We start from the raw sequence: 12,259 nt of genomic DNA, 5'->3' as shown, positions 1-12,259 counted from the left end.
CACACACACACTTGTATTTATGTGTTTGTGTGGACCTCCATTGACTTCCATTCATTTTAGTGACTCCACTATGCCTAACCCATACCCTGACTCTAACCATAACCAATGTTGTTCTCTTCCTAATCCTATGCTAAACTAATCCACTAAAACCATGTTTTAGGATGCTCTACTGTGGACCAGCAAAATGTCCCCACAATGTAAAAATGTCCACATGCTACATTACAGATTAAAGGTGCACTGTGTAGAAATGAAGTAAAAATGACATCATGTTGGTTACTACAACCACGTTAAATAACTAGGAGCTTTTTGCTGGTCATTTTCAAAATACAGTAGTCGGCGCTGCAGTATTGGCTCGTAAGAGAGACGGCAACCCCATGTCCCTCATTCCTTTGTTTTGAAATGAGAAAAACTGACAATCCCCGCAGCCAGCTGGATATGAAATGTTTCAGTATAAGCTTCCTTTCTAAATGACCGAAACATTAGACTCTTTTGGGATTTTCTCACTGTAAAGTTCTCACTATATTCTTACATACTGCACCTTTAAAGTTCAAATCTGTCCACCTAACCATATAAAGATGAGTACACACATACGCACGCACACCTCTGTGTGGATGCTGCCACTTTGTGGATTAAACTGTTTTCATGTATTTGCAGCATTAGAGAAGATCACCATAACAAACTTGGGAGTTAAGATTGACCTGCAGCTGAAACTGGAGAATCAGGGGAACTCGGTGGTTAAATGTTGTTTCTTACAGTTGAGGCATCTAGCCTAAGTAAAATAGATTCTTTCTAGATGCAGCTTTCAGACCATAGTCCATGACTTTGTAACATAAAGAATGGATGACTGGACGTGTTGATTTATGGGATTTCACAGGTGTGACACCGCCACATTAGGCAGGTCCAAAAAGAATAAAATATTCTAGGAAATATATTGTTACACAGAGCATATTAGTTATGTTTATCAATTATCCAGGAGTGTAAATGTAAACCCTACAGCAGTGATTTTCTGTAATAGACCAGGTTTGTTCATTTTCTTTTTATCCCCTTTGCTTACCACGCTCCGAGCTAATAAGAGGGCTGCGTCAGGTGGGGGAGAGAGGAGAGAGAAACACAAAACCTGAGCATGCGGGGGTGTGGTGCAGGTGTCAGGGGGTCTTGCTAAAGACTATTTGATCCAAAAAGTCTCCTATGTTACCTGAGAGTAAAAAATCTGAACAAGGGACTGTTAAAAATTTAAACCTAGAGATTAAAAAGAGGAAATACCTGACAGACAGTGCCGAGTGACGGAACATTTCTGTCATATGAGGATGCCTTTGGGGATTACCTGTCTGACTGTGGTGCAGTAGAGCCAGATTGAAGGCTGACTGGGGTTGATACCTGTGGAACCCGGTGAGATCCATCCTTTGTTTGGTGGTATAGCACTTGTTTCCTTTTGCTAACGGCTGCATTTTTTATGTTACTTTTTTTGTGGACTATTTGGTTGTGTGTGGGTGAGAGAGAGTGCACCAATCAGAGACTTTTAAAATGTGTTCTGGTGCTATAGATGGACTTTCAGGGGGGTATTTTGTTGAGGTTCCATGTCAAAGGGATACAGTTGGAATTTATGTTGTAACGTTGGAAATGGCAAACAAAGTTATTTTTCCACAGCAGTGTCAGAGGTCAACAGACATTGTGCCACATCTCAACTGTCTGGTCTCCAAAGCAGAAAACACACCGCTTCTAACCTTGCTGTTTGAGAAGGTAGTCAAAACAATTCCATCGCCTGACTTCTTTTCTGCCACTATTTACAAAAAGCTGCAACTCCAAGGTCTAATGCAGAAGACGAGACTCTTACTCAATTTAATAAAACAATTGTTAGTTTGGTCTCATAAAAATCTCTTTCAATCTATAGGTTTACAATCATATTCTGTGTTAACAAATGAATGTTGAACAGATTTACTGCATATACTAAATGCAATGAGCTTTCTAAGCATCACAGAAAGGGGAGTGCCTGAGGGTCTTGGTAAACACCTATACAAATTTCTCTGGTTGGTCAAAATTTATAAACAACTATTTCATTAAAAGTGAACTCAGTTCTGCCAGAGCTCAGAGTTCATCCAAAGCTCACAGCTCATGATCTTTCTAAGGGGAATCAAACCAGATTTTTCAGTGGAACAATTTTAGCGGCATTTGCACATCCTTTTTGAATGAACAATTATTATTTTCTCAATCAACCACACACTCATTAAAATGGCCTGGCCTGTATTTGATATAGCGCCTTCTAGAGTCCTGGAACCCCCCAAGGCGCTTTACAACACAATCAGTCATTCACCCATTCACACACACATTCACACACTGGTGGGGGATGGGTTAGGGTTAGGGTTACGTGAAATTGTCTGCCAGAAGCCACCTGGAAAGTATCTTTTGACCAGTCGTGCGTATGCTGAGGGTGCCTACGATCATCAGATACATCAGAAGTCCACTCACTTGCTCTGAGAGACGGCTTCGCCTGCAGACCGGATCTCCATGTTTCAACAGAGTTCATTCATTGTCTCATTTAAAATCACTTTGAATCATCATTAATAATCATTAGCCTTTCATCATCATTAATATAGTAATAAATAGATTTTTATAAACTATATTTTTGTCTCTGTGTCAAATTATTATAAAGTGTTGTTTCCCTGGATTAACCAAAGTACCTAGTTTCATCATCAATTGAATATTAAAGGGTCAATATTATTGATAATCCATATTTTCATGGAATATTACATTTTATTGAATACATTTATATTCTATTGACAATTTATTAAAAGTTACAATGTTTTAATTTTCCTGTGAATGCAAGTGGAAACAAAATTATAGTTGAACTGGGTGACTTATCTTATGCTCGTATGGAGGCTGATTAGTGCCATGGATGACAGAATGATTTCTGTTGACCGTGTAATTTAATTTAGGGCATTCAGAGTACCCATTGTGCATATATAGCATTTCAGCTTCTTACTCAAAGTGAGGGGGGCTGAAAGCTATACTGGAACGCCTGCAACTGGTGCAAAATACTGCAGCACGTTTCCTGACTGGAAAATCAAGTTTAAGATCAAATCTAAGATTCTTTCATTTGTGTTTAAAGCATTACACTTCATGGCCCCATCCTATCATTAGGACATCATTCAGCCTGACACACAGAGTTGTTGTCTGAGATCAGCAGATCAGTCATTACTCGAGGTCCCAAAAGTGCATTGCGTAACAAGAGGGTAAAAGGTCTTTGTATTCTCAGGGCACAGGTTGTGAAATGCTCTGCTGGCAGATCAGGCAGGCCATGTCACTTCCTCTCTTTAAATCTCACCTGAAATGCCCACTTTTATCACTTAGCTTTCAAACCCAAAGGTGAACCCAGTATTTGCTGAGCTGCGACTTCTATCACATAGTGGTTTTGTGTCTACATCTAACTGTATGGTTACACAGTGTCTTAGACTCTGTGTAAGTGTGTGTCTTAGTGTTCTTTGATGCTGTTGGCAATGTGTATGTGATTGTGTGTGTACAGTTAATTTCTTCCATCGGACTCACTAGTTTCACTCAGTTCAGGGGTGTTTTTTTAAGCTTAAAATGGAAAGTTGTCTTTTTTTAGTCACCCATGTTTGAGCAAAAATGTAGTTTTTATTTATTTATTTTGCACTCTGGGCAACTGATTTAGGGACTCAAAAAAGCCTGATTAATTTTGGCGAGAGACTCAATAACATGATTCAGTGAAAATAACAGAGTTTACCATCACTGGAATGGACAGTGAGGAGGAGCGTTTTAGTTTTATTATAGTGAATTAAAGCGGACACTAGGGGTTGATAAAAGCAAGCCAAAATGGTAAAGTGTTTGTTTCAAGAGTGAGTAACACTTAATTAACTTTTTTTTGCTGATAACACATAAGATGAGTGTCTAATAGTGCTGTTTAGTATTCCAGCCAAAGCCGTAATTGTACCTCCATCTTCAGGGTAAAACTCCGCCCCACACTGATGTAGAATCAGTCACAGCTGATGACTGTAGAGGTGAAGGGTGACGTCTGTGCCATACTACATGGTTGCACTGGACTTCAGCTGTGTCTCGGCCACATCCCCAGCTGGCTGGGCCACGTTTTATTGTTTGGTTAGAAAGACTGAACTGGATTGCTGCTTTGTTTCATACTTGTGCATGTCTATATTTGCACCTTCCTTTGTTAGCACTTATTGCACGCAATGCTAATGCTACACAAACAGAAATGTGAAACGTGACGTTATGAAAAAATTACGGAAGCGTATTACCATCAGTGCGGGGGAAAAAACTCAGGACCAGTATCTCGTAATCACGAGAGATGTTCTCGTTAAAACGTGAAATAAATATCGTTTTAACGACAAAGTTTCTCGTTATTACGAAATACTTTCTTGTTGAAATTAGAAACTCTCATTAAAACCTGATTTATTTCACATTTTAACAAGAACGTTTTTCAAAATAACGTGTTCTATAACTTGTAATAATGACATGAATAATAACGGTAAAACGGCAACATCTCGCGGGATGTTTGAGTCTCTACAGGAGGAAACGGAGGGAGAAGAGACGGAGACTTCAATGGAACCACTTGGTGCCTTTTTAAGTCAGCATAACTTGTCTGAGGAATGTATTTCTGCAATGAGGAGAGACAAAGCAGGTGACACATTTTAGATGCTTAGCCTGCCTGAAATTAGAATCGATTTAACACAGTTCTGTGTTACTGAATGTGTCTGCAGTGTGGTACCGTCTACTGGTAATAGTAACACCCAGTTTTAAATTACATTTACTTGAATTTAACTTCTATTTTACTCATCTAAGCCACAATTGTCTATTTTTTTGCTCATTTTAAATATATTTTTAACAATTTTCTAAATTCTTTTTTACATTTTTTGTTTTTGTGAAGTGCCTCGTGATCTTTATCTTGAGAGGCGCAATAGAAATGATATTTTCTTCTTCTTCTTCTCCTTATCTCATCCATACTTCCTGTTAGGAAAATGCTTCTGAATGAGGTGTCGCCTGGTGGACCAAGAGAGCGGCACTGAGGCAGTGATAGACAGCACCCCACTCAACCCCCCTGCATGTGCTGTCGAAGTTTCTCAGTCAAAAAAAAATTGTTCACAAGCGCGTGCGCACTCGTGAGTGCATGCAAGCACACACTAACAGCAGACTTACCGCTCAGGAGAAGAGCAGACACAGATTCTGCAGCATTCTGGAGGATTTCATGTTAACCACGATCATTAGATGAAAGGGGGAGGAGGGCATTTTTTTCACGGAGGCAAGCAGCTCCGAGCGCTAATGTATCATATCAGCAGGTGAGTGGCTGAGCCAGGTGGAGGTGCCGCTGCCTCACCTGGAGACCAGTGCAGTGCAGCCACGTAGTAACCTGCTGACACCATTTTTCAGCTTGGCCATCAGCCACAGCTGGTTCTGCATAAATATGGAGCAGAGTTTTAACCTGAAGATGGAGTTATAATTATGGTTTTGGGCTGAAATATTAAATGTAAAGTAAGTTGCACTAAACTGCCACACTAATGATTACACATGTGTACAGCACTATTAGACACTCGTCTATACAGGTTATCAGCAAAACAAGTTCATTCAGGCGTTACTTGCTCTTTAAGGAACTCTGAAGTTAATGAAACAAAAGTTCAGTTTAGAAGAACTCAACATAATTTCTGACACATGAATCTAATGACTGACTGAACCAGAAGTAAAGTAGTTATTCTCCCTCTCTGTGTTGCTCCTCCGCCAGGTGTGTTCTGACCTACCTGTCTACCTGCGTGGACAGCATGCACACAGCCTTGGCGGCGCTTGTTCCAGTCATCAGGCTGCCACTCTTCAGGTCAAGACCACGACCCCCCCTGCTGCTCTCCTTCAGCAGCTCCTGAATGGACAATGGCTGGATGACAGGCTGGCTAAGGCCTAGTTCTCCAGCGTCTGAACTAGGCTCACAGCTCAGCTCCAGGCCCTGGTCGATGCCAGCCGCCTGCTGGTTCTGCTGTGTGATGGTGGTGAGAGAGGACGTCTGTGAGGAACCGTCACTGAAGTGTGTGTGCTCCAGGGAGCTGATGTACTCAGTCACTCTGAAGGAAAATTACACAGGTAGACAATATTATAACTTGTGTGTGTGTGTGTGTGTGTGTGTGTGTGTGTGTGTGTGTGTGTGTGTGTGTGTGTGTGTGTGTGTGTGTACCTGAAGACATGTGGCCAGCAGTCGTGGTTGTGGCTGCCCATCTCCAGCCCCACGTGTAGGATTGCATCCATGCACAAGACGTGAGCCGTGTGGAGACGAATGCCCGGAGGCATTCTGATCTGCTCTATACGCTGCTTTACTACACACACACACACACACACACGCACGCACACGCACACACACACACACACACACACACACACACGCACACACACTTTTTTTTGACTAAAGGTGCCACGGTACATGTACACTTATTCTGTAACATGTAGAGTATATGAAGAACCTTCAGGCTTTGGTTCCACTTTATTTAGTTTACAGGTTTTGTTGTTTACTCAGAAAAAAACCTCATTTTATTTTTATCTTTATTAATTGCTGAAAAACCTCATCAGGTAGATCCATCCAAACCAGGATTCAGCCTTTATTACATTAAACACAGTGATTTACTGCACAGTTGTCTAAAGGCAAATATTCTACATTCTACTGGCTACGAGTGTTCAGTATTCAGAAGTGTAGATTCACAAAGTGACCAGTAAATGTCAGTAAAGGTTCATTTCTGACTCCATCAGAGCTGAGAGTTTTTAATTTGGACTTTGTGGAGGGGCGACGGTGGCACAGGAGTTATGTGCTCATCCTGTAATCGGAAGGTTGAAGGTTCAAGCCTTGCTTAGTCTGTCGCTGTCATTGTGTCCTTGGGCAAGACACTTAACCCCCCTTGCCTGCTGGTGGTGGTCGGAGAGACCGGTGGCGGTGACTCGGCAGCCTCGCCTCTGTCAGTGTGCCCCAGGGCAGCTGTGGCTATACTGTAGCTCATCCCCACTTGGGTGTGAATGTGTGTGTGAATGACTGATTGTGCTGTAAAGTGCCTTGGGGGTTCCAAGACTTTAAAATACAGGCCATTTACCATTTTTATTTTGTGACATTGTGATTAGAAGCCTTGAACCTGACAGTCATCTCTCAGGGTACAATGACTCAAACAGATGTTACAATAGTGAGGCGTTGTGTGGCAGTTGTTGTGTAGCTTTCTGTGTGTTGTGGTTGTGTGGCAGTTTTTGTAGTAGTCGTTGTGTGTAGTGTTGCTATTTAGGGGTTGTTGTAGAGTGATTTTTGTGTGTAATGGTTGTACTGGTGTGGCTGTAGTGTGCAGTTGTTATGTAGCTTTAGTGTAGCGGTTGTTTTGTAGCCGTTGTTGTGCGTACCCTGTGTGATGGTGCCTCCCACTTCGACCACCTCCTTCTCCTTGTCCTCCTGCACACAGGAAGCAGCAGCCATTTGGGCTAAAGCTGAAGCACAGTTAGCAGCAACACCTGAAACACAGACAGACTACTATCAGTGCATAGCTGTGAAACCCCGATAGGACTTCAACCATCAATGAAAAGTTTCTTCATTGGTCTTGAAAGGTGCTATTGGTCTTAATCCAGACAGACAGACAGACAGACAGACAGACAGATAGATCGATAGATAAACTACGTCAGTTATTATTTTAAATCCTTTGCTTTCCCTCATTCTGCTCCTTTGGTTTGAGCCCCTTTTATTTACAAGCTACATTTTCATCATTTTAGAAAATTTCTATTATAAAAGATAATAAAAAAAATAAATAAATAAAACAGAATAATCAGGCCGAGGTCTGGTATCCAGCACGTTTTAGTTTTAACTCTGCTTCAACACACCTGATTTCAATCAGCAGGTGATTAACAGGCTTCTGCAGAGCCTGATGAGCTGCTGCAACAGATGAATCAAGTGTGTTGAATTGGAGAAACCACTAAAATGGGCTGGATATCGGACCTCCAGACCTAGAATTGAATACCCCTTAGTGCATGGGCTTTCTCCCTGTGTAGGTCAGAGGCAGGCTCCTAATAACAAAACTACAAAACCTTTCACATCTTTTAATCTGGATTACTGGGTTTTCAGTGTATGGCCAGGTGATTTGAACCTAAATAACATTTGATTTAATGAACGGTTCCTCTTGTCTTTGCAGACAGATAGCTGGTTCCACCCACCCAGAGCACAGCTGAGTGCAGCAGCTTTCCGTAGTCCATCTAAACTCAGACAGATGGTGTCTCTCTCTCTTTGGCTCTGCTCTTTCAGCCCCTCTGTTCCCAGGATAAAGGCCAAACCCTTGGAGCTGCCCGCCATGCGGCCCGTCAGCGGCGTGGACAGAACATCGATCAGGTTCTTCCACACGCCAGTCAGGATGAAACGAGAGAACACTGATCCTAAAATACACAGAGCATCATTTGCATCGTTAGCAGCAGTTACCATGGTAACACCCTCTATCCACACTGTCACTTCTGAGCTCTTTTTTTGTCCCACTGAGAAAACACAATTAGCTGTGTTTGCTCCTTTCTGTTAATTACAAATAGATCATTTAACTCAGGGCTCTCCACTCTCACATGACAGTTTTATTACCTTTATTAAATCCACATTCAACAACTTTATCACATTTAATGACGACCAGTGTTAAGATCTTTACTGATTACTTTGTCTAAAAATCAGCTCAGTTACTTACTGAGTTACAAGATAATAAAAGTAACTAATTACCAGAAAAATAACAATTTTGTTACTTTTTTTTACAAAACAATGAAAGAAAAATGGGTTTCCCCCAATTAAACTTATTTAATTTAGTAAAAATTACTGTAATACTTAAATATAAAGGACTAAAAAGATTTGAACGTGACAAAATGTGTCCAAATGTTTATTATAAAACAGAAAAAGTTAAATAAATGGGCACTTACAAGGAGGATCTATAAGAAAACATTACACTATTCTAATATAAAACATGACCCCAATCAACAAAAATGTATAATTGCAAATAGAAAAACCTGTAAAGGGATTCTGAGTCCTTAATTGGTCTCTCAGTGTAGTTTAATTACTGAAATTAACCTCTCCCTGGGCTGCCACCTTATCGTGGTGGAGGGGTTTGAGTGTCTCAATGATCCTAGGAGCTAAGTTGTCTGAGGCTTTCTGCCTCTGGTGGGATTACCCATGGCAAACAGGTCCTAGGTGAGGGATCAGACAAAGAGCAGCCCAAAGACCTCTTATGATGAATTATATAAATGGAAACCGTGTTCCCTCACCCGGACGGGGGTCACCGGGGCCCCCCTCTGGAGCTCACACTGAGGGGCGCCGAGCAGGGGTGGGCATACTAGTTGCCCCCCATCTTGGTGTCTGTACGTTGGGGTTTACCCCAGTGAATGAGGGACTAGCCTCCCTCCACCTACGTGTGGGGGGACATGTTCTGACTGTGGTCTGTGCTTATGCATCAAACTACAGTTCAGACTACCCACCCTTTTTGGAGACCTTGGAGGGGGTGCTGGAAAGTGCTCCTTCCGGTGACTCCCTCGCTCTGCTGGGGGACTTTAATGCTCACGTGGGCAACGACAGTGAGACCTGCAGAGGTGTGGTTGGGAGGAACGGCCCCCGATCTGAATTTGAGTGGTGTTTTGTTATTGGACTTCTGTGCCAGCAATGGATTGTCCATAATGAACACCATGTTCAGACATAAAGGTGTCCATATGTGCTTTCGGCTCCAGGATACCTTAGGCCGCAGCTCGATGATCGACTTTGTTGTTGTTTCATCTGACCTGCGGCCACATGTCTTGGACACTAGGGTGAAGAGAGGGGTGGAGCTGTCAACTGACCACTACCTGGTGGTGAGTTGGATCAGACGGTGGGGGAGGATGCCGGACAGACCAGGCAGGCCCAAACGTATCACGAGGGTCTGCTGGGAACGTCTGGCAGAGTCTCCTGTCAGAAGGAGCTTCAATTCCCACCTCCGACAGAACTTCCAAAATGTTCCGGGGGAGGCGGGGAACATTGAGTCTGAATGGACCCTATTCTGTGCTTCCATTGTTGAGGCGGCCGACCGGAGCTGTGGTCGCAGGATTGTCGGTGCCTGTCTGGTGGCAACCTCCGAACCCGCTGGTGGACACTGGTGGTTAGGGATGCTGTCAAGCTTAAGAAAGAGTCCTATCAGGTATTTTTGGCCTGTGGGACTCCAGAGGCAGCTGACGGGTACCAGCAGTCCAAATGAAACGCGGCTCGGGTGGTTGCCAAGGCAAAAACCCGGGCATGGGAGGAGTTCGGTGAGACCATGGAGCAAGACTTCCGTATGGCTTTGAGGAGATTCTGGTCCACCATCCAGCGCCCCGGGGGGGGGGGGGGGGGGGGGGGGGGGGGTTGGCAGTGCGCTACCAACACTATCTATAGTGGGGACGGTGTGCTGCTGACCTCTACTCAGGACGTTGTGGATCGGTGGGCAGAATACTTCGAAGACCTCCTCAATCCCCCCCGACACGTCTTCCAGTGAGGAAGCAGAGTCTGGGGACTTTGGGTTGGCCTCTCAAATCTCTGGTGCTGAGATCACTGAGGTGGTTAAAAAGCTCCTCCATGGCAAGGCTCCAGGGGTGGATGAGATCCGCCCGGAGTTCCTCAAGGCTCTGGATGTTGTGGGGCTGTGTTGGCTGACACAGCTCTGCAATATCGCATGGACATCGGGGGCAGTCCCACTGGACTGGCAGACCGGGGTGGTGGTCCCCTTATTTAAAAAGGGGGACCGCAGGGTGTGCTCCAACTACAGGGGGACCACACTTCTGAGCCTTGCTGATAAGGTCTATTCAAGGGTTCTGGAGAGGAGGGTCCATCAGATTGTTGAACCTCAGATTCAGGAGGAGCAATGTGGTTTTCGTCCTGGCTGTGGAACACTGGACCAGCTCTATACCCTTAGGGGGATCCTGGAGGGTGTGGGGGAATTTGCCCAATCAGTCTACATGTGGTTTGTAGATTTGGAAAAGGCGTTTGACCACGTCCCTCAGGGGGCCCTGTGGGGGGGGGGTACTCCGGGAGTATGGGGTACCAGGCCCTCTGATACGAGCTGTTAGGTTCCTGTATGACCGGTGTCAGAGCTTGGTCCGCATTGCCGGCAGTAAGTCGGGCTCGTTCCCACACTCTTTTTATCTGATCAAAAAGTTGTAATCTCTTCTCTCTGGAGCCAGCTCCATGTACTTTCCATGAGAAAAACCTTAGTGCACCTATAAATGTGTGTGTGAGTAGCTAGAATATGATGCCTTCATGTGTATGAGATAAAATAAGTAATTAAACACATACATTAATCTGATAGTAAATAATAGAGAATAAATAATAAGGGTATCATTATAATCATTATTATCATTTGCAATATTAATAATAAATAATAGTAGCAATATTAAAAATACTGATGATATTTTTACAATATTAATGCTGATAATGATAAAGTATAAATAATAATAGTAATAATAAGACAAGCCCAAGTGTGTTTTGATGCAATGAAATGCCTTAGGCTACTTATTTTGAGTGACTGTGCGTATGGATTCTATATGTGTTTGTGTGTGTGTGCCTGTGTGCGCATGCACGTTGTGTGCGTGTGTGCGCGCGCACGTTGTGTGTGTGTTGCTGCAGTGTAGAGAAAAAAAAGCTAATTGTGCCATGCAGATGTAAAGATCCAGAAGCAGATAAAATAGGGAAAGAAAGGAATTATAAAGGTTAAGAAAAAGAAAAAAAAAAAAGAAAAGAAAAATTGTTGTGGGTGGGAGGTGGTGAGGGAACAGGTGAACATATCTAAACACGGATCTAGCAGCTAATAAATCCTGACGTGTTCAAACCCAGTGAATGCTGTTAATAATAATAAAGTTGTACCTGATGTTTGTCTAATAAAGCCAGTCTGTGACTCCTCGTTCTTTGTAGATCTTACTATCCACAAACAGTTTATCTATGGAGATCACAGCCCGCTTCCCATCCTGGATGAACTTCTTGCGCAGCAGGAAGAGAACTTGATGGCGATCCAGAATTTCCTTGGGAAACTGATCATTCACGCTGTAATCTTTACCTTTAAGCTCTTTCCCGCGGCTTTTAACAAGATCTTTCTGCTTGAAATGCTCAAATTTAGCCACGATGGGGCGAGGTCTTCTGCTGTCTGTTCTCCTGGCTCCAAGGTGATGTACCCGATGAAAGGTGATGCTTTTAACTGTTTCCTCAGGTATCTTAATGTGGGTGTGGAGAAAGTTCTTGATGGTTTGTTCGCAATCCTCTGCTTCTCCT

General features: G+C 43.2%; 1 protein-coding gene across 2 annotated transcripts in view; it reads right to left on the bottom strand.

Annotated features, from left to right (window-relative positions):
* arfgef3 (ARFGEF family member 3) overlaps window positions 1-12,259 on the bottom strand; it is a 92,267-nt gene that overhangs the window by 36,212 nt on the left and 43,796 nt on the right. For both annotated transcript variants that reach the window (XM_070542642.1, XM_054750434.2), the window contains exons 19-22: window positions 8,185-8,400; window positions 7,384-7,491; window positions 6,188-6,326; window positions 5,763-6,077 (exon numbers count right to left, since the gene is read on the bottom strand). In XM_070542642.1, coding sequence (XP_070398743.1) covers window positions 5,763-6,077; window positions 6,188-6,326; window positions 7,384-7,491; window positions 8,185-8,400 — 778 coding nt within the window. The remainder of the gene's footprint in view (window positions 1-5,762; window positions 6,078-6,187; window positions 6,327-7,383; window positions 7,492-8,184; window positions 8,401-12,259) is intronic.

The sequence above is a fragment of the Nothobranchius furzeri genome, chromosome 12 (assembly GCF_043380555.1).
Source record: "Nothobranchius furzeri strain GRZ-AD chromosome 12, NfurGRZ-RIMD1, whole genome shotgun sequence".
In the NCBI taxonomy this organism is placed as follows: Eukaryota; Metazoa; Chordata; class Actinopteri; order Cyprinodontiformes; family Nothobranchiidae; genus Nothobranchius; species Nothobranchius furzeri.
The sequence above is the reverse complement of the archived record's forward strand: the minus strand, read 5'-3'. Positions and strand labels throughout refer to the sequence as shown.